The sequence below is a fragment of the Oenanthe melanoleuca genome, chromosome 21 (assembly GCF_029582105.1).
Source record: "Oenanthe melanoleuca isolate GR-GAL-2019-014 chromosome 21, OMel1.0, whole genome shotgun sequence".
Lineage (NCBI taxonomy): Eukaryota > Metazoa > Chordata > Aves > Passeriformes > Muscicapidae > Oenanthe > Oenanthe melanoleuca.
The window spans coordinates 3,751,878-3,777,326 of NC_079354.1; the positions used below are offsets into that span (position 1 = coordinate 3,751,878).

General features: G+C 54.0%; 1 protein-coding gene across 9 annotated transcripts; it reads left to right on the plus strand.

The window, feature by feature from the left end:
- Positions 1-135: 135 nt before the first annotated feature.
- Positions 136-25,357, plus strand: CHD5 (chromodomain helicase DNA binding protein 5). 9 transcript variants are annotated; one of them, XM_056508397.1, is made up of 42 exons: positions 136-278; positions 1,336-1,466; positions 4,007-4,186; positions 4,633-4,751; positions 5,234-5,472; positions 5,818-5,942; positions 7,003-7,126; positions 8,476-8,642; positions 8,722-8,940; positions 9,384-9,593; positions 9,672-9,883; positions 10,845-10,976; positions 11,487-11,595; positions 11,881-12,072; positions 12,158-12,358; positions 12,686-12,823; positions 13,236-13,357; positions 13,542-13,715; positions 14,365-14,506; positions 14,698-14,829; positions 15,246-15,363; positions 15,788-15,912; positions 16,248-16,479; positions 16,557-16,682; positions 16,810-16,982; positions 17,136-17,310; positions 17,715-17,807; positions 18,188-18,276; positions 18,461-18,594; positions 18,791-18,935; positions 19,107-19,266; positions 19,392-19,471; positions 19,588-19,714; positions 20,009-20,116; positions 20,426-20,566; positions 20,801-20,909; positions 21,091-21,223; positions 21,382-21,577; positions 21,743-21,903; positions 21,996-22,110; positions 22,221-22,271; positions 22,485-22,571. In XM_056508397.1, exons 1-41 carry the CDS (start codon positions 215-217, stop codon positions 22,226-22,228), a joined length of 5,880 nt encoding a protein of 1,959 aa, XP_056364372.1. In that variant the 5' UTR covers positions 136-214; the 3' UTR covers positions 22,229-22,271; positions 22,485-22,571. The 9 variants fall into 9 exon arrangements, with proteins under 9 accessions (XP_056364372.1, XP_056364373.1, XP_056364365.1 ...); XM_056508398.1 differs by having other exon boundaries at positions 20,027-20,116; positions 20,429-20,566; XM_056508390.1 differs by lacking the exon at positions 22,221-22,271 and having other exon boundaries at positions 22,485-25,351.
- Positions 25,358-25,449: the final 92 nt, after the last annotated feature.

The window sequence follows — 25,449 nt, forward strand, 5'->3', positions numbered from 1 at the left end:
TCGGTGGCGGCTGCGGCTCCGGGGGGCGGTTTGGGGGGATTTGGGGGAGCGGCGGGCGGGGGGCGTGCCGGGGGCGTGGCCCGGGCAATGAAGGGGTGTGGCCGGGGGCGTGTCCCCGCAGGGGGCGGGGCCGGCTCTCGCCATCTTGGCGCGGAGCGGCCGCGCCCGGCTCGGCCCCGGCGCTCGGCCCGGGGCGGGCGCTGCCCCGCCCGGCATGCGGGGCCCGGCGGCCGCCCGCGAGCTGCTGGACGACGCGGACAATGAGGAGGACGTGTCGGGTAGGCGGCGGCGGCGGGCGGGGGGCGCGGGCGGGGCCGTGGCATCGCTCCCCGGGTCGGTCCGGCCGTGCCGCGGGCGATCCCCGTTGTCCGCACGCCCCGGACCCGAGGGGTCTGTGCCAGGTCCTCCTCAGTAGCCGGTTCCCACCCGGGCGGTGCCTGGGGGCCGGCTGGTTCCCGGGGCTGGGCTTGGTGCAGCCATGCCCAGCCTGTCAGACCTAAGCTAGCACAGCGTGAATCAGTGAATCATGGAAGCACAGGACGGTTTGGATTGGGAAGGACCTTAAAGACCATCCAGTTCCACCACCTGCCATGGGCAGGGACATCTTAAACTAGAGCAGGTTCTCCAAGCCGTGTCTAACCTGGTCTTGAACACTTCCAGGGATGAAGCATCCACAGCTTTTCTGGGCAGCCTGTACCAGGGCCTCACAGAACTCAAGCAAGCAATACATCCTGACCACTCCGAAGTGGTGTTGTTGTATGAGCTGAGAAATTAAAAATAAAAACAGGCTTAAAGCCATGTGGAGACTGGCTGGGATGCTCTGGGTTTGGGGAGATAGTGATGGGGAGGGGAGGTGTGCACTAGCATGAGTGCCTCTGCCCAGGGCTGGTTCCCTGAGCAGGTGTGAGCAGCCCAGAACAACCTGGCAGCTGTGGCACCCATTTTTCACATGAACCCTCCCTCTCCTCCGCTCTGTGTGTTTTTGTGAGCTCTGGGGATCAGAAAAGTAAAAGCCAAGTGCTCCCCCAGTGTCTGCAGGCCCAGGTCAGCAGGAGCAGCATTGCATTCTGAGAGTGCAGCATGGGTTGCCCACACCTCTGTGCTAGATGTGAGTGGCAGGAGGATCTGGGCATGGGAAGAACTGAGGCTGGTGCTGATGGACAAGACCCTTGAGGGACACCAGTGGGGCAGCTGCCACTGTGAGGGTCTGCAGGAGAGGCCACAGATGTGTCTTGTGGCCTGAGGCTGCTGCTCAGGTGTGCTCCTCTGTCATGGTGAACACAGTGTCCTGTACCTGTGCAGTCTGTCCACATGAGCTGTCCCTTTTGTCCCCAGAAGAAGATGATGGGGTGCTGGAAGGATTGGATGAGTTTTTTGCGGAAGACCAAGTTGTGGTACAGAAAAAGAAGAAATCCAAGAAGCTGAAAGATGGCAAGACTGCCAAAATCAAGAGGAGGAAGAAGGAGGTAACACTGCATTTTCTCACACTGGGCTGGGGCTCCTCAGCTGTGGTGCAGAGGCAGCAGTTCAGAGTGCTACAAGCACCTCTTGGGTCTCTGTGGATGGAAAGAAGCACTGAGCAGGTGCTCTCCCATTCCTCGGAGGTGACTCCATTACCCCTGGTGCCTCTTGCCCAGCTTGGCTACTCAGGACTGGCAATGTCCCCTGCAAGTGGTCACTGGGGAGCAGCTGAGGGGAGAAGGGGCCACCATTCCTTCTGTAGTGATGCAGGCACTGGCTCTTGTGGGTACATGGGTGTGTCCAGTGGTACTGTCTGGTCTGGGACATGATCAGGGCAGGGCTTGGAGGCTTCTGTGGATATTTGTGTTGGCTGCACTCATTCCAGCTTTTTGCAAGTAGGATGGTCCAGGGGCCTCTAGGACTGGGCACATGGAAGGACTCGTAGGCCTTCTGTAGGAAAACAAAGGCGAGGATTTGTGTCCTCAAGGGTCAGGCCCTGAGGCTGCACTGGATGTGTGCTGCTGGGTTGAGAAGGCTGGCTGGCACTGCTCCCAGACCCTGGCTCACTGATGCTGTGCCACATGGGCTCTGCCTCTCACTGTCCCGTCCCCAGACAGTGCTGGACATGAGGACAGGAACAGACATCTTGTGTGCCAGCACTTTCCTACCTAAACATAGACGAGCTGCTGGGAACAAAGGGTAAGCAGTGATGGTTCCTCAGCCCCCTACTTCCGCTGCTGGGGCTGGGGAGAAGTTGCACACCCAGCACAACTGGGCATGTCCCCCCTTGCCAAGGCAGGGCTGGGTGTTGCTGATCTCCCCAGGGCAGCTGTAAACAGATTGGCTGGATGAGGTATGGCATTGAAGTGCTTGTGGTACGGGAAGAGTGTGATGAGCTGCTGGTTTAAAGACAGGTGATTCCATCCTGCACTGCCTCTTGCCGTCGTGGCCCCAAGGAAGCTTGTTTCCATCTTGGCCATGGTGATGTTCTCCTGCAGATACCACACAAAGCAGGCTCAGGCTCTCTGCCCCCTCTACCTCTCCCATTGTTAGGCACAGTTTTTTCCCTATGTTTTCTGAGAGAGGTAAAATAAAACACAGCTCCAAGGTATTTTCACCTCTGCCTCTTTGCCGTTGCTGCTGACCTGCCTGAGTCCTGCAGCTGTGTGTGCAGCTTGTGCTGAGCTTGGCTGCTGCTGAGCTAGGGGTGGGGAGGAAATAACAGGCTGAGAGCCCCTGTTTTTTAATTAATGCCTTGTGTGGGCAGCTCTAACCAGGTTCTGCCTGGTCATCTGTCAAATCCAGGAGAAGCTGGTGCTGGAGCTGTTGGTTGGCATGAAGCAGCACCCAGGCTGCCCTTGCGGTCAGGGGGTAAAATATAGAGGACCTTGAATGGGGTTTCCTTTTCCTGAACTTCTCAAGAGTTTTGGGGGCAAATGAGCCTTGCCCTTGCTAGGGGCAGTGGGAGTGAGGTGCGAGCCAGTGCCCGTGCCCGCTGCAGTCCCCGGGCTGGATCGGGGCTGCCGCGCCGCACTGCCGCGGGAATTCGCCGGCACCAGCCGCAGTGGAGCTCCAGGCGATGCTGCAACCCCCCGGAAAAAATTCCAGGCTGTGGTTGGAACCTCAGCGCAGGCAGATGAAGGTCCTTGGCAGAGAAGGCAGCGGAGAGGGAGATTCAACCTGTACTGCAGCAGTTCCCATGGAAACCAATTATCCTGTGCCCAATTCCAGCTGTTCCTAACCCCGCTGATGGAGAGGCGCGGGCTGCTCCGAGCCGGGAGGGACCGACGGACGCCGAGCCCCGGCGGTGCCGGGCGGTGGCTCCGGGCAGGAGGGGCGGAGGGAACCGGGATCGGCCCGGGAAGGGCTGGCGGGGCTGGGCGCTGTCCGCTGTGCTGGCCCCGGTGCTGCTCGGTGCCCCCGAGGGACGGGGTGGCATCCAGAGAGATGGGGTGACATCCATAGGGACGGGACGGCATCCATATGGACAGGATGGCATCTAGAGGGGCGGGGTGACATCCATAAGGATGGGACGGCATCCATAGGGACAGGACGGCATTCACAGGGACGGGATGACATCCGGAGGGGGCCCCGTGGGAACCTGGTGCAGTTCAACAAAACCAAGTGTGGGTGCTGCACCTGGATCACGGCAGCCCCCAGTATCAATCCGGGCTGGGTGATGAGCAGATCGAGAGCAGCCCTGCTGAGAAGAACTTGGCTGTGCTGGTTGTTAAGAGGCTGGACATGCCCTGGCAGTGTGTGTTGGCAGCCCAGGAAGTTACCCGGGCTTTGCCCAGCAGGCAGCCACACTCCTTGGGATGGTAATTTTGTTACCCGTCAGTGTAAAAATATTATAACAAAAATATCCCCATGGCAGTCCCTGTCTCTGGCTCTTTCTGCACAGTGTAGCCATTGAAGTCTGCTGCTTTCTGACTGTGGGGAAGCAGAGTGCATCCATCCACTGCAGATGGGAGGTTCCGTGTGAGAGGTTTGTGGGGAGAGTGAAGTGGGGACAGGCTTGTTTCACTGTCCCTTTCTCTTTTAGGGGAGTAATGATGAAATGTCAGAAAATGAAGAGGAGATCGAGGAGAAATCAGAAAGTGAAGGGAGTGACTATTCTCCCAACAAAAAGAAGAAGAAAAAACTGAAAGATAAGAAGGAGAAAAAGCCAAAAAGGAAGAAGAAAGATGAAGAAGAAGATGACAATGAGGATGGAGGTTTAAAGGTACAAAAGACTTTACTCTGAGCTGGTGCTAGTGCCTGAAGCCAGGCTTGGACAAGGGGAATTGGGGGTTTCTTGAGAAACTTTCCTTGGGTTTGGCAAGGATGAGGTTGCAGGTGAATGACTGGGACAGGAGAAGTTCTATTTCCCTGGCGCTTATCTTGAGTGCATGGAGAAGCTGAGTTTTTTGGAGTTGTGAAACCTGCCAAGGCCTTATATAGTGTTACATGGTGGGGAGCATTTGCATGGTGCCATGGTAATTTGTTTCTTGGGACTGCATAAAGTGTTAATTTATTAAGTGCTTGTGTGTGCTGTGTCATAAATCCCTGAAACAAATCTCTGCATATCACTGACTAGGGAGATATGGAGCACATGGCAGACCCAGCCTTGTGCTGCTCATCTGCAGAGCCATGGCTGTTTGTATTAATGATGACTCTTTAAATCTTTAGGAGCCCAAGAGCTCAGCCCAGCTCATGGAGGAATGGGGTCTTGATGATGTAGATTATGTTTTCTCAGAAGAGGATTATCACACTCTGACAAATTACAAGGCTTTCAGCCAGTTTCTCAGGTAGGGAACTGTGGACTTGGTGGTTGAGGTTTGGGCATTGCTCAGATGAAGTGAAGTCAATTCTGCATCGCCAGTTCCTTGTTGCTTCTTCCTCCCAACTCAGTCCTCAAAACTCCATTTATCTGCAGGATTGACTCAAACAGGTGAAGCATTTGTCTTTCCTGCTCTCCAAAGCCCTGTATTTTGTGTATGGTTATATGAAAAGTTTAGTGAGAAAAACAGTGTTAATGCACTCCTGCTTGTACATGAGCCTTTCAGAGCACAGCAGGTATTTCACGGAAGGGAGGTCTCTGAGGAGGTTTAAGTGTGCCCCCTTGCATATATTTGCTTAAGGAAACTGGTTTCTTCTGCCTCCCCATGAAACTCCTGCTGTGAGGCAGCGCTGCCGCTCTTTTGGGCTGAAGCACCAGCACGTGAGGGCAGGAGCAGACAAACAGCACAGTGCTGCTAACACGTGGCTCTCCCTCTCCCCTGCCCTGCAGGCCTCTGATTGCCAAGAAGAACCCCAAGATCCCCATGTCAAAGATGATGACAGTGCTCGGTGCCAAGTGGCGAGAGTTCAGTGCCAACAATCCCTTCAAGGGCAGCTCGGCGGCGGCGGCTGCGGCGGCTGTGGCTGCAGCTGTGGAGACTGTCACCATCGCCCCGGCACTCCCTGCCAGCCCCCAGCTCCCTGCCCTGCCCCCCGTCATCAGGAAAGCCAAAACCAAGGAGGGGAAGGGTGGGTGCCACTTGTGGGGGGCTGCTCCTGCCAGCAGAGCTGGCACAAGGCTGCAATACACCAGCTTCAGTAAACTGGGAGGGAAAAGAGGGTGCCAGAGGGGTTGAGCTCCCCTTGCAGAGGTCCTTGAGAGGCATGTGGTTCATGAACCATGGCAGATTGAGCCTCTGGGTCTGCTGGATGTTTGGCAGTTTGGCAATTAATTAAGCTGAGCAGCAGTGGGAAAGGAGGGGGATCTGACTTTGTGCCATGTTCTGCCTTGGGAAGCTGCTGTTCCGCTGTGCTGGAGGGTAATTTGGGTGACAGTTGTTTATAGAGTACCAAACAAGTTTTCAATTTCTTAAGGTCCAGGTGTACGGAAGAAAATCAAGGGCTCCAAAGACGGGAAGAAAAAGGGGAAAGGGAAAAAGGTGGCAGGCTTGAAATTCCGGTTTGGAGGAATCCCCAGCAAAAGGAAAAAGGGCTCCTCTGTAAGTTTGCAGGGCTGTGGGTCTGGGAGGGAAGTACTGGGACAAACCCTTGTTGGGGATGGGACAGCCACCCCATGTCAGGGGTGTCACAGCTCAGGCCCTGATCAGCACATCCACTTGCACCCGTGTCCAGAATCACATTTGTGAGACTCATGTCTGGCCACAGTTTTTGCTAAAATCACGTGACCCTGTTTACTTTCAGCAGTGCGGGTGGTAATGCCATCATTTCAGATTTCATTTGCAAAGGAATTCTTCAGGGCTTGCACTGCATCTGAACCGTATGTCACAGAGAATTCTGGGATGCTTTAATTGCATTAGCAGGGCCTGCCCTCAGCATTGCCTGGGGTGCTGGAGCTGCCCAGCCAGAGCACACTGCGCTCTGCTCAGTGCACCAGTATCAGGCATGTTTCAAGGAATTAACAGCATTTTAAAGAATAATTTCCTTGGATAACCTGTGACTGGGGCTGGGGCTCTTCTAGGTGTTGATAATATTGGTCAAACCCCCTCACCTCGCTGTGTTGCAGTTCCAGCTCTAGTTCCCATAGCACAACCTGTTTTCAAGCACATCTGTAAGGGCAGGAGACACTAATTTCTGCAGATTTTCAATCACGTATCACAAAAAATTCCTTCTGTGCTCTAGATCCACACATTCACCTTCCAGAGAGTCACAAAGAGCTCGGGCTGCCTCCTCAGCTGGAGCCCCTGATCAGGAGTGTGCAGGCTGGGAATTTGCATGCTTGAGTTTGCTTGAGGAATTAGATGAATTATTATGTTTTGAGTCCATGGGATGCTGGGCCTGTTTTGACTATGTTTTCATACTATGGGAATGCCAAGTGTGAATGCCTGCATGCATGGACACAGGTTGGATGGCACAGCTGAAATGGGTGTCGAAAGAGAGAGAGGGAGCAAAGTTCTGCCAAGTGCTGTAAAAAGGGCTCTTTGGATGCACAGGGTGGGAGTATAGGGTTGTTCCTATCCAGGAGAACACAGTCTCAACAGTGGAATGACAGCTGGGCTGCCAGCACTTGGACTGGGTGTGCTTTGCTTTTTCTTTCTGCAGAGCGAAGAGGAAGAACGGGAAGAATCTGACTTTGACAGTGCCAGCATCAACAGCTCCTCCATGCGCTCCGAGTGCTCAGCTGGCCTGGGGAAGAGAGGGAAGAAGAGGAAAAAGAAAAAGAGGAGTAGGTCACCCTTTGTACTCTGTTTCTGTTTTGTATTCCCTGTTCAGATGGTGCTGCCCTGGCCCGTGCAGCTCCGGGCTGTGTGTGGCACTGGCTCGGTGGGAGAGGATGTGCCTGTGCCTGTCTGTGTGAGTGGAGTGTGAGGTGCTCTCTTGGTGTCCAGGCCCTGCTGCTGGGGGCTGCAAGGAGGTTTCAGAATTTGTGGAGTTTCCAGGGAAGTGATTTTCTGAGGAAATCTTTTCTGAGGAAATTTTCTGAGGCAAGCTCCCAGCAGAGCAGGGCAGGCTGTAGTGAGACTGTGTGAAGATGAGGGGTGCTTTGTCTGTGTGAGGTGTTCAGTCAGGCAGGTGGCAGAGCTGTGGTAGCGATGCAGGGACAGGGAGGCACGTGAACCATGGTGAAAGGATCTGTCAGGATCTGCCAGTGGCTGTGTGACCACATTTGTGTGTGTGTCCCTTCATCCCTTCCTGTGTGGATGCTGTGCCATGGCATCTCTGTCCTCGTGCTGCTCTGGAGAGCAGCTCTCTGTGCTGAGCACGTTGCCTTTCTGTCTTGTGTCTTTGTTTGGGATGAGATATTTCAGATCCAGGGGCATCCTTTGGCTTCTTGGCTTTTCTGGTGGATTTTTGTTTCCAAGATACGGAAGGGCAGCCTCTGGGCTGGGGATCAGTTAGGATGTGACTCTGGCCAGCCTCCCCATTGGTCTGGCTGGCTGGCCCCATGTCTTGTGTGTAAAGGGCATTGCTTGTGGCCTTGTGAGGGCCCTGGTGCTGGAGGTAGGCAGCTCCTGCTGCGTGCTGGAGGAGTGGAAGGTCAGAGTTCCATGCCAGGAGTTTGTGGCCGAGCTGGGAATTGAGATTAGCCATTCTGGCACTTGCAAGGCCTCATTCCTCTCCTTTTCCCATCCATGCTGTGTTGAGAGTGCTCCTGCCTCTGTGCCAGGGAGCCCTGAGGAAGAGCAGAGTAGTCCCAGGAGAGGAGTCCTGTCCTTGGCCATGTCACCCTTGCATGGTGCGTTTGCAGCTGGTGCTGGTGCCTGGGGAGGTTTCTCTGACCGGCCTCCCTTGCAACCTCTCCAGGTTCTGGCATTCTCCATTGAGAGCCTGAAGGAACCAAAGGATGATACAGTGTGGAGAGAGAAAGAGAGACAGAGGTGAGATGATGCTGTGTGCAAAAGTGAACTGTGATGCTGAGGGACAGAGAGGTAGTGGGAATTAACAGGAGGGGTCCGAGGTGAAATGCTGTCCTTATTTCCTTAACTGTATGCTAGAGGAGCAAGTGTCCCATTCCCTCCGGGAGAGCTGGCTGCTCTGCCACCCCTCTGACTGTCACCTGTCCCTTGCTTGCAGTCGAAGAGGGGGACGGGTACGAGACGGACCACCAGGACTACTGCGAGGTGTGCCAGCAGGGCGGGGAGATCATCCTGTGCGACACCTGCCCCCGTGCCTACCACCTGGTGTGCCTGGACCCCGAGCTGGAGAAGGCCCCTGAGGGCAAGTGGAGCTGCCCCCACTGTGTGAGTGGGGTGGGGGTCCGTGGGAGTGGGTGGTCTGCTGCTGGAAACCCTCGATGTTACACTGGCTGTGCTTCCCCAGGAGAAGGAGGGCATCCAGTGGGAGCCGAAGGAGGAGGAGGAGGAGGAAGAGGATGGTGGTGAGGAGGAGGAGGATGACCACATGGAATTCTGCCGGGTCTGTAAGGATGGAGGGGAGCTGCTGTGCTGTGACACCTGCCCGTCCTCCTACCACCTTCACTGCCTGAACCCACCGCTGCCAGAGATTCCAAACGGTGAATGGCTCTGCCCACGCTGTACAGTGAGTGTTACCAGCATTCCCATTCCTTACTCTGTCCCTGCTCCCACACCTGTCTGGCCTGCCAGTGGCTCTTGGCTGCTGCTGCCCCTCACAGCCCTGCCCTCTGCCCCAAACCTCTCTCTGAGGAGTATTGCTGCCAGGTGCGTGTGCCCGAGGGCGCAGGGTGGCTCTGGAAGGCTCTGCTGCCTCTGTCTCCCTGTGGGAGTTGCTGGCTGGCAGCTTCGTGGCCTGGTTTCTGATGGGGTGCCAAGCCTTGTTTGATACGTGGCCTATGGAGAGGGGTGCCTGGTGGCAAGACCCATCCCTATGGGGGGTGCAGAAGTGTCAGGGACACTTGTTGGTGGCTGTCCATTTGGCATTGAGGATCCCCTTCTGCCCCCCAGCTCTAGCTCGCCGTGGCCCCTGACAGGGTCTCCAACTCTGTGCTCTGTTTGTATCCCCAGTGCCCCCCGCTGAAAGGGAAGGTGCAGCGCATCCTGCACTGGGCCTGGAGGGAGCCCCCGCCCGCCCCGCTCCCGCCCGTGCTGCCCAGCCCGGACCCCGAGCTGCCTCTGCCCCCACCCAAGCTGCTGGAGGGGATCCCAGAGCGCGAGTTCTTTGTGAAGTGGGCAGGCCTCTCCTACTGGCACTGCTCCTGGGTCAAGGAGCTGCAGGTGAGCCCAGGTGGCGTTGGTGTGGAGCCCCTGCCCGGCTCTGCCCCCCGGGCTGAGCGTGGCTCCCTCCTGCTGCAGCTGGAGCTCTACCACACCGTCATGTACCGCAACTACCAGCGCAAGAACGACATGGACGAGCCGCCAGCCTTCGACTACGGCTCTGGGGACGAGGACAGCCAGAGGGAGAAGAGGAAGAACAAGGACCCCCAGTATGCCAAGATGGAGGAGCGGTTCTACCGCTATGGCATCAAGCCTGAGTGGATGATGATCCACCGCATCCTCAACCACAGGTGAGGAGCCTGTAGGGAAATCTGCCATCCTTCTGCAAGGCCAGAACCTTGGGCTGGTGGAATTACAGCTTCTGGCCTGTGCTGGAGTCTTGGAGATTTGCTCCCAGGGTGAAGCTGAGGCTGGAAGGGGATCCACGCTGCTTTATTTTAATTTCTGCTATGTTGCACATTGAAAATAGAGTTATAGCAAGTTTTCCTAAAGGTGGATGCACAGTGTTGTTCCATTCTTCCCAGTCATACTGCTTGGGTCCTGTTACAGCCTAACCATTCTGTAAATTCCCATGCTGATGGGGATGGTGCTGAGGGGAAGAGTTGGAGCATGTGGCTGACTCCCTTACAGAGCCTTGACATTGATGTTTCTTTTCTGTAGAAGAAATTCCCTGTGAATGAAATGTGCTGTGCAGATGGGCTTTCTGCATCAAGTGGCTGGAGACATGTTTTTGTTGAATTTCTACATTTCAATTGGCAGCTTGAAATATCAGGCAGTAGCAGCAGCTCTGCTGGAAGGCTGCATGGCAGGAAAGAACTAAAGCTGCCTGTCTGATTTTCATGTGAGCTTTACCTTGTCCACAAACAAGGCAGCAGGTTTCCCTGTAGGCACAGAGTCAGACTTGGAAGTGTGTTTATTCTGTTTTTAGTTAGCTGAACTTCCTAGAGTGGTGAATGCTGCAGGTGAGAGGGGAAGCACTGTTATCCACTGTTATCCTGGTGAAACAAGGAAATGAGGTTGTTCAGTGGAAAGGAAAAGCAGCCTGTAAAGCTTAATGGTTTGACACACTTACAGATGAACAGGCATTTCTGCTGGAAGTGTTGACACTGCTTTTCTACCTTAGCTTGGATGTCCTAGTCTGTAGGTGAAGGCAGAGGGTGAAGCATCCAGCTCTGCCAAAGCAGATCACAGTGAGCTGCTCCCAGGGGATGGTGGCATTCACTGATCAGCTTTCCGTGCCCCATGTTACAGCTTTGATAAAAAGGGAGACATCCACTACCTGATCAAGTGGAAGGACCTGCCCTATGACCAGTGCACCTGGGAGATTGATGACATAGACATCCCCTACTATGAGAACCTCAAACTCCTCTACTGGAACCACAGGTATGTGCCCACAGCCAGGGGAGCTGTGCAGAGCCAGGGCAGCCTATGGGGGTGATTGGAACAAGGGGGACACAGAGGTGCCCCCCTTCTGAACACATTGACACTGCTGGCAGTGACTTCTCTTCGAAGAGCAGTGGCCCAGCACTGATCCAGGCTGGCCCTCCTGATGTGCCATTTTGGGACTGCTGGGCAATCTCACCTGCTCTTTTGCAGCCTGTGTTCCCCTTCCTCTGTGTCTGCACTGCCATGACATTCATGGTCTCCATGGCCATGCTGCCTGTTTTGGGGGAAAGCCACAGTACTCTGAGTTTGCTGTTCTTCATTCTGGAGATTGCTGTGTGGACTGTTGTGAGGGGAAAATCAGGGCCCTATGAGTGCCTCTGCTAGCTGGGCCAGAAGAGCTCCTGTGGAGAGAGGGACAGTGGAGAGTGGGAGGTGTTTCTGTCCCTCAGCTCGGAGCTGAGAGGACAGTGACCCCCTGCCATCCCTGACATGTGCTGGCTGTCACAGGGAGCTGATGCTGGGGGAGGACACACGCCCTCTGAAGAAGCTGAACAAGAAAGGGAAAAAGCTGAAAGAGGAGAAGCTGGAAAAGCCTCCAGAAACACCTCTCGTGGATGTGAGTGAGAGTGGTGGGGACAGCAGGGCAGCATGGGAACCTGCAGGGAGGGTGGGCTGTCTGTGCCCTTGTCCTGTGACACTGTCCTCCTCTGGTTCCTTTGGAGAACCTGTTTCCATTGAAAACTCTGGAGTGGTGTTGCTGTGAGGAGCCTGGGGGCTGGCTATGCCAGGAACTGTGTCTGTGTCTCCTTTGGAGCTGTTGGATGTTACAAACCTAAAGAGAGATGTGCTTGGGTGCAGGGGAAGGAGTGGTTTTCACTGCTTGCCATGGCTCTCTTTTCAGCCTACAGTGAAGTTTGACAAGCAGCCGTGGTACATTGATGCCACGGGGGGCACGCTGCACCCTTACCAGCTGGAGGGGCTGAACTGGCTGAGATTCTCCTGGGCACAAGGGACAGATACAATCCTGGCTGATGAGATGGGGCTTGGGAAGACGGTGCAGACCATTGTGTTCTTGTATTCCCTGTACAAGGAGGTGAGTGGAGTGCCTGGCAGTCCCCGAGGTGGCTGAGAGCTGCTGGCTACGGGGAGAACAGCCTGGGCTCTGTCTCCCTGGGCAGGGCCACTCGAAGGGGCCGTACCTGGTCAGTGCCCCCCTCTCCACCATCATCAACTGGGAGCGTGAGTTTGAGATGTGGGCACCTGACTTCTATGTTGTGACCTACACGGGGGACAAGGAGAGCCGCTCGGTCATCCGGGAAAATGAGTTTTCCTTTGAGGACAACGCCATCCGGAGCGGGAAGAAGGTTTTCCGGATGAAGGTGGGAGCTGAGTCTGTGTCTGCCTGACCTGGAGAGGAAGGCTGGTTAGGTCCCTGATCAGCTGTCCCACAGAGACAACCTAGCATTGTTTACAAATGCAGATTTGTGATGAGCTTTACAGATTTTTGCCAGAGGTTTTCTATTTCTGTAGTCTCCTGCTTGGTTCTTGTGCTTGGGTGTTCTACTGGCACAACTCAGCCCTGCTGTGGGCTCTGTGCCAGGCAGTGAAGCCCTTCTCATCTTGTATCACATGCAGCAGCAGCAAAGGTGGAGGCTGTCCGTTTGCTGCTCACTTATCCCAGCTTTTCTCTCCCTCTGCTCCTCCAGAAGGAAGCCCAGATCAAGTTCCATGTCCTGCTCACGTCCTATGAGCTGATCACCATTGACCAAGCAGTGCTGGGCTCCATAGAGTGGGCTTGTCTGGTGGTGGATGAAGCACACAGGCTGAAGAACAACCAGTCCAAAGTAGGTGGCAGGCATTTGTGAGTGATTTTTTTTTCTCTATTTAACATCCTCTAGTATTAAAAGCCCTCCAGCAGCTGGAGAGGCAGCAGCCTTGGCTGCCTGAGCATCCTGAGCAGGGTATTGTGGAAGGGAATTGATCCCTCTCTTTCCCCTTTACCTGAGGCTCAATGCAGTCTCCAGTGATGTTCACTGTCCCTGGTGATTGGAAGAGGAGACAAGTGGTGTGACCCAAGGACACACAGGATTGCTGCCTGTGCTCAGTGGGAATGGCTGGGAGCAGGACATGCTGGCACCCTGCTCTGCATGCCCAGCATGGGGGTCACTGCTCAGGCTCCTCATGCACCCTGCAGAGTCCCACAGTGACACATTGGTTCCTTGCAGTCCTTGTCACCCAAACTTATTTCTTTTCCAGTTCTTTAGAGTACTGAATAGCTACAAGATCGATTACAAGCTGCTTCTCACAGGGACTCCGCTCCAGAACAACTTGGAAGAGCTCTTCCACCTGCTCAATTTCCTGACTCCAGAGAGGTTTAAGTAAGTTGCACTTACCCAGGCCATCAGGGTGGCTCCTTGCTCTGGCTTTGGTGCAGGCACACGAGCATTATCTCCTCCTATGCCTCGAGAGCTCTGCCCTGGTTTTAACTCACAAAGCAGCAGATCCCTTTGCTTTCACGTGCCCCTGTTGCTCAGTGCCATGGGGGTCTGGCTGCTTCCACAGCAACCTGGAGGGGTTCCTGGAGGAGTTTGCAGACATCTCCAAAGAGGACCAGATCAAAAAACTGCATGACCTGCTGGGTCCCCACATGCTGCGGCGGCTCAAGGCCGATGTGTTCAAGAACATGCCGGCCAAGACGGAGCTGATTGTGCGGGTGGAGCTGAGCCAGATGCAGAAGTGAGTGATTCCAGTGCATTCCCCCAGCATGGTGAGGTGTCAGTGGGAATTGAGGGCCTGGGACCTGCTGCAGGAAAAGTGGAGTTCCTTTGTGTCTCACCAAGGGGTGTGTTCCATGCGGTTGAACTGGGCTCTGTGCAGTCCTGGGGACATGGGAGGCTGGCAGTGTGGCTCTGCTGGCATGGAGAAAACACTGAGGCTGAATCTCCTTCTCCCGTTCCTAGCACTAGGACATGGTCTGTGCTGTTGGTGTGCCTGGGTCAGCCTGGGGCATTGATGCTGCCCCAGCTCTGGTTCTGCTAGGCTGACCTGTTCAGCTGCAGTGGCATCTCCTGCAGCTCAGGGCACCTGCAGGAAGGGCCTGTCACTTTGTTCCCACCTGGGGGGCAGGAGGGCTTGGCTGGCATCCAGCAGAGGGGATGGTGGAAGTGCTGTGCCCCCCCAGTCCATCCCACTGCCAGGGCTGTGATTCCCCCAGAGCAACTGGAAAGACCTGGCCCTAGGTGCTGAACTGCTTTTAAAACCCTCCAAATGTCCCTTTTGCATCTCCAGTGACACTGTGGGGGGTTTAATTCAGTGCCCTCCTGTTTGTGCCAGTCCCACACCTGCCCCAGCTAACACAGTGTCTGTCCCATCCCCACTCCTGCAGGAAGTACTACAAATTCATTCTGACGAGGAACTTTGAAGCCCTGAATTCGAAAGGTGGTGGGAACCAGGTCTCACTGCTCAACATCATGATGGACCTGAAGAAGTGCTGCAATCACCCCTACCTGTTCCCTGTGGCAGCTGTGGTATGTCCCCTGCCTTTGCACCCTTGCACATGTCTCAGTCTTGGGTGGCAGCTGCTTCCATCATCCTGCTTTGGTTAACATTGTGGATTTCATACAAGTGCTTTGTTTTTTTGTTTTGGATATGCAAGTGAAGTTCTCCATGGGGTTAATGCGGGTTGTCCTTGTGGGCACTGACCATGCTGCCTTCACAGGAGGCCCCTGTGCTGCCCAATGGATCTTATGATGGAAATTCTTTGGTCAAATCTTCTGGGAAACTGATGCTGCTCCAAAAGATGCTGAAGAAATTGCGGGATGGGGGTCACAGAGTTCTGATCTTCTCACAGGTGAGAGCATGGAAGGATAATAATAAATATTTTAAGGATTTCTTTTAAATTATATATGGGAAATTTGTGCTGGGAACAGACAGAAATAGGTGGAATAGCTGGTGACAGCTTCTCCCCCAGGCAGCCATGGCAATAATGGTGGAAGGGTTGTGTCCCAGCTCACTCCTGAGGGAGTGCCTGTCATATTTAAGAGCTCTGTTAGCTTGGGATAGAAAGGAGATGACAGTCACAAAGCTCTTCTTAGAGGAGGGACAGTCAGACACGATTCCTTCCTGCGGGCAGAGTTGCCTGTGGAAGATGAGCTGGCAGCTGCCTGTTGGCTGTGCTTGGTTTGCTGACCATGCTGGGGCTGGGCAGGTCCCCAGGGGAGGCAGGGGTGTTTGGCCATGCAGACCCTCTCATGCCTTGCCCTGTAGATGACAAAGATGCTGGATTTGCTGGAGGATTTCCTGGAGTACGAAGGCTACAAGTATGAGCGGATCGACGGGGGCATCACTGGCGGCCTGCGCCAGGAGGCCATCGACAGGTTCAATGGTACTCACCTTCCTACCTTGCTGAGGGTGGGCATGGGGAGTGGCAGTGTGTGGCCAGCAGCAGGTCATCTGCCAGTGCCCAGGGCTTGTGCCACACTTGCAGGTCTGGTGTCCTGTGGCACGGTGGGGGCTGCTCCTGCTGTGCTGTTAAACCCTTGAGTTGGTTCCCACAAGGAACCCTGACTGTGCCAGCAGCTGTTCAGCTGAAGGGGCTCCTGCCTTTCCCTCAGCAGATGACAGAGCTTCCCCTTTGCTCTGCAGTACCTGGTTCCCAGGGAGCGATGTGTTTTCACTCCTTGCCACCCCTGCCTCTAGCTTGTCAGCTTTGGAAGCCATTCTGTCCCTCCAAAATGGTGCTGCTCCTCTCTGTGAGCTGTGCTTCTCTCTGTCTCACCTCTTCCCACCTATGGGTTTGTCGTTCTCAGCTCCTGGGGCTCAGCAGTTCTGCTTCCTCCTCTCTACCCGCGCCGGTGGTCTGGGCATAAACCTTGCTACGGCCGACACTGTCATTATTTATGATTCTGACTGGAATCCCCACAATGACATCCAGGTTTCTGACTTTCCCTTTTCCTTCCTGTATAGTAAGTACCTGTCTGGCTGTGCCCTCTCTTTGCACACCCTCACTGGGATTTCTGTGTCTTCTCATGAGAGCTGCTGACACTTTCTCCTGTGTTTGTGGGTGTTTCTGCTCATCATCCCCTTCCCGCACCCTCTGGCCTCATCCTGGCCTCTCTGCAGCCTAGGAGAGACCTGACACCTAAAACTGGCTCTCCCCTGTGACATTCTCACTTCTTCCTCATACTTGCTGAGGAACTGGGTGCCTCTCATGCAGCATGGCCTTGTTGTGAGGGTGCCACCCTCACCAGCCCCGTGCTCCGCCCGCAGGCGTTCAGCAGAGCTCACCGCATCGGGCAGAACAAGAAGGTGATGATTTACCGCTTCGTGACCAGGGCCTCTGTGGAGGAGCGCATCACCCAGGTGGCCAAGAGGAAGATGATGCTCACCCACCTGGTGGTGCGCCCGGGGCTCGGCTCCAAGTCGGGCTCCATGACCAAGCAAGAGCTGGATGACATCCTCAAGTTTGGGACGGAGGAGCTCTTCAAGGATGATGTGGAGGGTGAGGTGGGAATGCTCCGTGTGAGGCAGGGCCCTCTCTGAGCTGCTGGGGCTCACTGTTCTCTCCCTGTGCGACAGGCATGGTGTCTCAGGGACAGCGGATTGCCATGCCAGATGCTGTTACCCCTTTCTCTGACACACTGTCAACAAAAGGGGGTGCAGCAACTGCTGGCATGAAAAAAAAGCATGGTGGCACCCCACCAGGTGTGTAGCCCCTCTTTGCTGGGGTGTCTCATCCCTCTCCCTATCCCCTGACCTGACCTGAGCTTGCCTGGCTCAGGAGCAGACTGTCCAGCAGCTGTGCTGCTGTTGCCCTTGCTTTGCTCTCCAGGTGACAATAAGGACGTAGAAGACAGCAGTGTGATCCACTATGATGATGCTGCCATCTCAAAGCTTTTGGACCGAAACCAGGATGCGACTGACGACACAGAGCTGCAGAACATGAATGAGTATCTCAGCTCCTTTAAAGTGGCTCAGTATGTTGTGAGAGAAGAGGACGGTGTGGTAATGTGATCAGTATCATGGCTTACAATCTCCCCTTTGCACATCCCTCCGTGTTCCCTCTGCTCCCTCTCCTGTCCCTGCGAGTGCTTGGCGTGGGGCAGGATCCCCCTGCTCCTCTCTCTGTGGCTGCTTGAGCCCCTTGTCTCTGGACAGGAGGAGGTGGAACGGGAGATCATCAAGCAAGAGGAGAATGTGGACCCTGACTACTGGGAGAAGCTGCTGCGGCACCACTATGAGCAGCAGCAGGAAGATCTGGCCAGGAACCTGGGGAAGGGGAAGAGAATCCGCAAGCAGGTCAACTACAATGACACCTCTCAGGAGGACCAAGGTACAGCCACAGGTGCTCAGCTCCTGGCCAGGCTCACAGGACAGACAGAGCTGTCACTTGGCATCTCTCTGCAGTTGGTAGATTGCCTGGATCTGTACTTCCCAGATTCCTAAACTTTCCAGTATAGAAATTTTCAAAGATTTTTTTTTCTTTCTATTTGTAAACTCTGGTTTTGCTGGAAAAATCTAGGAAAGACATGTCTGTGGGCAAAATATTTCAAATTGGGTTTTTGCTGCGTAACAGAATGCTAATTCTGTAAAAGCTGAGAATGTGATTTCCTGTTGCTGTGTCCCTCTCTCCTGCTGCCTGGCAGTGAATGCCTGTAATAAATATCCTCAAGCAGGCATTCTAGCACATCCCTCCCAGGCAGGGTCTTCTAACCTGGCCTCACGTGTGTTCTGCAGAGTGGCAGGACGAGCTCTCTGACAACCAGTCAGAGTATTCCATTGGCTCTGAGGATGAGGATGAAGACTTTGAAGAGAGGCCAGAAGGCCAGAGTGAGTTGATGTATTTGATACTCCCTGGGATTTGGAAGTATCAGGAATGTCTGGGTTAGAGGCATCTGTTCAGGGGATAGTATCCCTGCTTTCTGTCAGGTGAGGAGCTTTCCAGGTCAGGGAAGGCAGCCAGCTTCTTCCTTGGCCTCTGCAGGACTGTGGTCTGGTCCACCACGAGGACCAAGCATGGTCCCCCTTTGCCTGGGAAGGGCAGAAGAGTGTCCTGGCCTGGGCAGTGGTGGCTGGGAGGGACCCTGCAATCTGGGCAGATGCTCTGGTGGGTTCTGCTCCTGTCAGGAGGGAGGGCAGGAAGCCTGGGGCACATGGGGTGTCTTTCCTTGCTGCCTGGCCCATCCATCACTGAGGCTGCTTGGCTCTAGGTGGCAGAAGACAATCCCGGAGACAGCTGAAGTCTGACAGAGACAAACCTCTCCCTCCTTTGCTGGCAAGAGTTGGGGGGAACATCGAGGTGAGCCTCAGCCAGAGCATGGCAAATGCTCTTGTGCCCGGGCTGCCTGCAGGCTGGATCCCTCTGTGTTGGACCATTGGGACATTAGTCCTGTCCAGCAATGCCTGTCCAGCTGTGAAGCTCCAGGATGCAACATGCTGCTGAGGCTGCTTTGTGACCCCAGCCGTGCCTTTGCTTCCTGCAGGTTCTGGGCTTCAACGCCCGGCAGCGCAAGGCGTTCCTGAATGCCATCATGCGCTGGGGAATGCCGCCCCAGGATGCCTTCAACTCCCACTGGCTGGTCCGGGATCTGCGAGGGAAGAGCGAGAAGGAGTTCAGGTACAGAGGCCCTGGCAGGCAGGCAGGGTTGGGAGCCTGCACCCCTTCACTGTGAGCTCTTTTTTGGGGAGGCAGTGTCTGTTTTGTTGAGATGGCATCTCTTGTTCCCTTCCTGGCTGTGAGACTTCCCTCCTGCATGGGTGATGGGATCATGTGTGTTGAGCAGGCCAGGACTGAAGTGTGGCTTCCCTGGCAGGGCCTATGTGTCTCTGTTCATGAGACACTTGTGTGAGCCCGGGGCGGACGGTGCCGAGACCTTTGCGGACGGCGTTCCTCGGGAGGGGCTGTCACGCCAGCACGTGCTGACGCGCATTGGGGTCATGTCACTAGTAAGGAAGAAGGTGGGTGAGTAAAATTATGAATGGGTCTTTCCAGGAATGTTCTGGAGGCTTTTCCCAATGGGGTGGGTGCAGCAGTCCTGCCTCTCAGTCTCAGCCTGGACATGCCGACTCCGTTGCACCAGCTGGGAATGTCCCTTCTCTCTTTGACCTGAGCATGTGTGTCTGTCCCAGGTCCAGGAGTTTGAGCATGTCAATGGGAAGTACAGCACCCCAGACCTGGTTCTTGAGGGCCCAGAGAGCAAGAGATCCAGTGAGGTTGTGTCTTCAGATCCCAACACACCTGTTCCAGCCAGTCCAGCACACACACACACAGGACCAGGGGCCCTTGCAGGTATCCAGGGGGTTGTGGCTGGGGTCTGGCTTGGGAGGGAGGTGGGCCAAGACACCAGGAGGTTTTGCAGGTGCTTGGCTCATCAGGCCCTGCTCAACAGCTTCCTGGCTTTGCTCTTCCTACAGACAAAATAGAAACACAACTGGGGTTCCATGAGGAAAAGGACCTGATGGAGCAGAAGCCCAGAAAGGTGTCTGACAGCCAGGTGAGGTGGCTTTATTCAGCATCTCCTCCAGTTTCCCCTGCTCTGCCTGGAAACTTGGGAGTACTCTCTAGGGAAGGGAGGACTGGCCTGATCTGGAATGGGTGCTTGGCATTTAGGTGCCTGCAAGTGCTGAAGTGGAGAGTGAAGAGCACCCAGAAAGCTGTGACAGCAAGGAGAGGCCAAGGGAAGAGAAGCAAGAGGATTGTGAAAAGGCTGAGCCTTCTTCTGAGCCCCTGGTGAAAGGTGAGGCAACATATCTTCTCTATGTCGCTAAACCTGCAGAAATTCCTGAACAAAACAATTTGTAAACCGTATGAAATGGTCATTTTGGGGGGCATTTGTTCCTCCAGATGTCGCAAAGAAGAGGGAAAACTAAATACATTTATTTGATAAAACGGAGAAGAATGTTCTGCTTGAAGTTCTTTGAGCATCTTGAACATACAAACAATATAGTTACTTCACTCTAAAAGGGAAAGTCTGTCTGGATAAGTAGGTTGTTCCCTGCAGAGCATTTTCCATGTCAAGCATTTCTTGTAGGCCTGTTCCTTTCTGCAGATGAGGGAATTCAAGAGCAAGAGAAGCCTTTGGAGAAGGCGGAGTTGAGCAGCGGCCCAGGGAAGGGGGAGGATAAAGAAGTCAAACCAGGTGAGGCATGAGGTTTTGGAGAGAGAAGAGTGGGAAGAATTCCCAGAGTGAGGCCAGTGCCTGGAGCAGTGAGAACATGCCCACAGGGTGGTGGCAAAGATGCCATCAGCACCAGCACCACTGGTGCACAAGGAGCCATGAGTGAGAACAGGACCCTGTTGGGGTGGGCACTGCCTATACTAACAATGGGACCTGCTGGGAGGTGTTTGTGGCATTTGCAAGAGTGACTGGCTGTTGATGGAGCAGGGTGGCACCAGAGGTCTAGTGGTGGAGCACAATTAGACAGGCCAATTCCTTGTGTTTTCCAAGCAGAGGATAGCAAGGAGGAAGAGAAAGAGCCAAGTGATGCCCAGCAAAACGGTGACAAAGAGGAAGAGGAGGAAGGAAAGAAGGATGACAGAAACATGAACTTCAGATTCATGTTCAACATTGCTGATGGTGGCTTCACAGGTAGGAGAGAAAGTGTTGGCCTCTCCTGCAAAGCTGCTGCAGAGGCTCTGAACCTGTTCAAGGAATGTTACCCTTGTCACGGGCTGTGGATGGGCTGATGCTTTGCTAGCAGCAGCAGACCTGGATCTGCACTGTACCTGTGGTCCTGGAAGGTTCCATCACTCACATGCTGTGCTTTGACCTGCAGCCTGGCTGCCTCACCAGGCTGTCTCTCTTCTTCTTCTGCTTCCACAGAGCTGCACACACTGTGGCAGAACGAGGAGAGGGCTGCCATGTCCTCTGGCAAGATCTACGACATCTGGCACCGCCGACATGACTACTGGCTGTTGGCAGGAATTGTCACGTACCCTTTGACCTGGCAGAGCAGGAGGCAGCGAGGCGAGAGAGGCCTCTCTGAGGCTGTGGGAGCTGGGCTGGTGCTGCAGTGATGAGCAGGGAGAGGGTTTAGGGCCACAGTTTGGCTGTGGGGTGGTGGGCAGGCTGCTGGCTGGCTGGTTCTGCCCTTGACACTTCCCCCATACCAGTCATGGCTATGCCCGCTGGCAGGACATCCAGAATGACCCACGCTACGTGATCCTGAACGAGCCCTTCAAGTCAGAGATACACAAGGGGAACTACCTCGAGATGAAGAACAAGTTCCTTGCCCGGCGGTTTAAGGCAAGTGGCAGGTCCAGGGCTGGCGAGTCCTTGTTGGTGGCAGGACCAGAGCAGCACCCTGAAACCAGGGGGGAGTTTGCCAGCATCTTCTGTGGTGGTTTACTGGTTTATAGTGGGGCAGGGTCTGGTCCTGAATCCTTCCCTCCTGCACCTGGCAGTTGCTGGAGCAGGCCCTGGTGATCGAGGAGCAGCTGCGGAGGGCGGCGTACCTGAACATGACCCAAGACCCCAGTCACCCGGCCATGGCACTGAACGCGCGGCTGGCAGAGGTGGAGTGCCTTGCTGAGAGCCACCAACACCTCTCCAAAGAGTCTCTGGCTGGAAACAAGCCTGCCAATGCTGTCCTGCATAAGGGTGTGTGCCTGCAGGGCTGGGGGAGTCTGCTCTGAGGCTGGGAAGGGTTCTCCACCCTCACTAAGATGTTCCCATCTAATATTCTCTCAGCCAGGAGCTGCCTGCTCCTCTCAGCTTGCTGGGTCTGGCAGGCATCCCCCCAAGTACCTCCTGCTTTCCTTGCAGTGCTGAACCAGCTCGAGGAGCTGCTGAGTGACATGAAGGCTGATGTGACACGCCTGCCCTCCATGCTGTCCCGCATCCCGCCCGTGGCTGCCCGGCTGCAGATGTCAGAGCGGAGCATCCTCAGCCGCCTGGCCACCCGTGGAGGGGATCCAGCTGCCCAGGTCAGTGGGGCTGGCTACAGAGCCCTCACTGAGAGGGTCATGGTCAGGTCAGGGTTGCAGGCCCATGCCTTTTTCCTTCCTTGCCTACCCAGGGCTCCTTTGGCTCTGCCCAAATCTTTAACAACAGCTTTGGGCCAAATTTCCGTGGTCCTGGGCCAGGTGGAATTGTCAACTACAGCCAGATGCCTCTGGGACCCTACGTGACTGGTAGGTTGGGGTTTTGCTCTTGGGTAGAAAAATTCAGAGGGTGGATTTTGAGAGTTCAGGAGTGCTGCCAAAGGACAGTAGTGAGCAAGGTGTTTCCTCTGTCACCACAGATATTTAGCAGTTCCCACGATTTTCCCCTGCAGCTCCCACTCCTAGCTGAGGTAAGGCTGCGCTTCCCGCTCCCTGTGCTCCGTTTGCTGGGGAACATGAAGGGGTGGAGGGGCTAAATGGAGGCTCCATTTTCTCTGGCTGCAGCCTCTGACTCAAGCAGCTGCAGTGGAGGTGGGAGCAGATCCTTCCTGCAGGTGGGGCTGGCATGTGGGGAGGGTCCAGATTTGGCTGGTGGGCAAATCTTCCCTCCTCTCCTCTTGCAGCAGCCCTGAGGGACAGTCCTCTGTCCTTGGCCATGGTGGGGAAATTGTGCCAGCGTTGCCTGCGTGGAAGACAAGCTGCTGCTGCCGTGCTGTCCCGCTCCCGCTTCAAGTGTGCTTTGCCTGCTGCGGCCCCCGTGGGAGCAGCAGGGCTGGGGGTTTGTGTCCGTGTATATTTTTTGCACTTTCTTATTGAAGACTTGAAGAGTTTGTCTGGGCAAGGTGGGCTGAGGGGAGGGAGGGAGGGCTGGAGTTGCGGTGTTCGTCTGGTTGTGTTGGCAGGTGTGGGGGTGAGTGGAGGCCAGCGGTGCCATGTCCCAGCCAGCTGTGCTCCCCAGCTTCCCCCTAAGGGCTGTCTCGTGGTGTTTGAGCAAGCCCACGCCTGCTGCTGCCCTGCTGGAATCCCTGGCACTGCTGTGGTGTGGCTGGGGGTCCACATGTGCCGGGTTTGGGGCAGGCAGATGGAGGGGAGGTGGGTGGGACAGAGGGGACAGCTGGAACTGGGATGGGGATACCTCGAGCGTGGTGACACCGGCAGCCGTAAGCAACGCCCCTGCATCCGCTTCGTGCTCTGTGTGTCCCGGTTTCTGTTCTGTGTTTTAATAAATCCTTTGGGAAGGACGCAGTGGAGTCTGGCAAGGGAAGGGATGGTGGGGGGGAGCCTGGCCACAGTCTTGTACCCCTGTTGTCCTGGACATGTGTGTCCACAGAAACAGAGACAGATGTCTACACACACACATGCATGTACACAGACACATACATGCGTGGAGACACAGGGACAGGCACACCTGGACAGACAGACATGAGAATGTCCTGTGTATCTGCACTGATACTGTTATCTCTGCATGAGTGCACAGATATGTACATGTCTACATTACCCCCACATGTGCCTCTTCAGAATGTGTAGATCTATGTACACATGTGTAAATATACACAGAACTGTAAGTTTTAGATCTATATGTGTGCATATATATTTTTATGTGAGCATACACAGCTATAAATACTGATTTATTTAGGTACTGCTGTGTAAGTGTGTATCTATACATACACACCTGTATATTTTACATGTCTATATAATGTATTTGTGGTTCTAATGCATGTGTATTTGTGTACATATATACTTTTGAGTGTGTGTACAGACACAGGTATGGGTAGATAACAGACATATGTACATAGGATAGACCTATACGTGGTATGGATGTATGAGTCTATATTTACAGAGGTGTATACACACATACATATGTAGATGTATCTATATATCTACACATCTCTGTATCTCCGTATCTGTATGGCTATATAGGTGTATTGATCTTTGTGTATGTGTACACAGGCATATATGCATTTGTAATTTTTATGTATTTATACATAAGTGTAGATATAGGTAAAGGTGTATAGCTATCCTAGACAGACACAGTATATGTGTGTGCATATATACAGAGACACATGTATTTGTTATTTCACACATACATATGAATGTGTATATATTTGTTTGCACACAAACATTGACATAGTTCTGTAGACAGATGTACATGTATAGGTGGATGTGTGGATGTGGAAGGGGTGCACACTGACTCAAAACATATACAGAGGGGAGCTCTGATGTCATGAATGGGGTCAGGAGAGACCCCCCCCACGTTTGTACATGCAAATTTATAATGGGGCAATAGGTGCAGCCACGGCTACATGGCAGATAAACACACACATATTGTGCACAGAGCTCATGCACACTCCATAGAGCTCAGACACACAGTGCAGAGCTCTCACAGTAAGCAGAGCTCACAGAGCTACAGAGTGCAAAGCTCATACCATGTGCCCATAGTGCACAAAGCTCACACACTGCACAGAGCTGAGGGTCTGCACATACATTTGCAGTTTTTATGTGTGCATAGAGGAAACTGAGTATATATGTATGTGGCTATGGATACATATATACAGGTACTGGCAAAATGTTCTGCACAGAGTACATAGAGCTGTAAAGAGATGGATACATTAGCTATAGTTATATTGTTCTATAGAGATATGTATAATCTCTCTGTGTCTATCATACATGTATCCATACATATATATGTAGCTATCCACATATATATAGCTAGACATACAGCTATATATATGTAGCTATAGCTATATCTAAATTACAAGTATCTATGTCCATGTGTATATATGGCATATGTTTATAGATGTATAGGCATGAGTGTATAGTTAAAGAGCTGGGTATGGATATAGAGACATCTACACATATACCTGTATATAAACATCTATCTGCATATATACACATTTTAGTACATGCCAGTAATTTTCATGTGTGCGTATATCCATACCAACATGGATGCTGCTATAGCAATATATTTACATGAGTATGTACACATCTGTATATTACATATATGGATCAATACACAGAGCCATGTATGTCTGTATATACACAAGCACACACGTCTATGTGTGTGTATATACATTATATATGTAATTTTCAGAGGCGTGTGTACACATTTACATACAGCTATCTATATATATAAATAGGTATTTGTCAGAGACTGATGTGAGGGATAAAGGTGGAGGTAGAGCTACATCTGTATCTAAATCTGTCTGTGTGTGACTGTGTGTTTGTGTCTGCAGACACCCCTGTAATGGGTGGATGTGGGTGCACCTGTAGAGGCTTTCAGTATCTTCGTGCAGATACAGCTGAAGGCGCGTGTGGGCTACGTTCACCTCCGCAGCTGCTGTCTGCAAATCCACACGTCTGCATGTCCCCGCAAGTCTGTGTGTCCCTGTGTCTCCACGTGTGTCCACGCACACAAACACTTGCCCACTTGCCCACACACACTCCCCCAGCCCGATCCCTGCCCCGTGCTCGGCCGGAGCACCCCAGGCTCTCCCTGCAGAGATCTGCCTCCCTGTCACCATCCCGCCCACCCCATTCCCGGCAGCAGGGGCTCGCCGGGAGCCGCGGTGGCGGTGCCGGCGGCGCAGG

Bases quoted from the DNA above. Each gene is read 5' to 3' on its own strand.
- CHD5 (XM_056508390.1), top strand. From the start codon at position 215: ATGCGGGGCCCGGCGGCCGCCCGCGAGCTGCTGGACGACGCGGACAAT. The intron at 16,683-16,809 runs GTGTGTAGCCCC...TTTGCTCTCCAG, and splicing joins GCATGGTGGCACCCCACCAG to GTGACAATAAGGACGTAGAA. The intron at 22,111-22,484 runs GTAGGTTGGGGT...CTCCTCTTGCAG, and splicing joins TCTGGGACCCTACGTGACTG to CAGCCCTGAGGGACAGTCCT.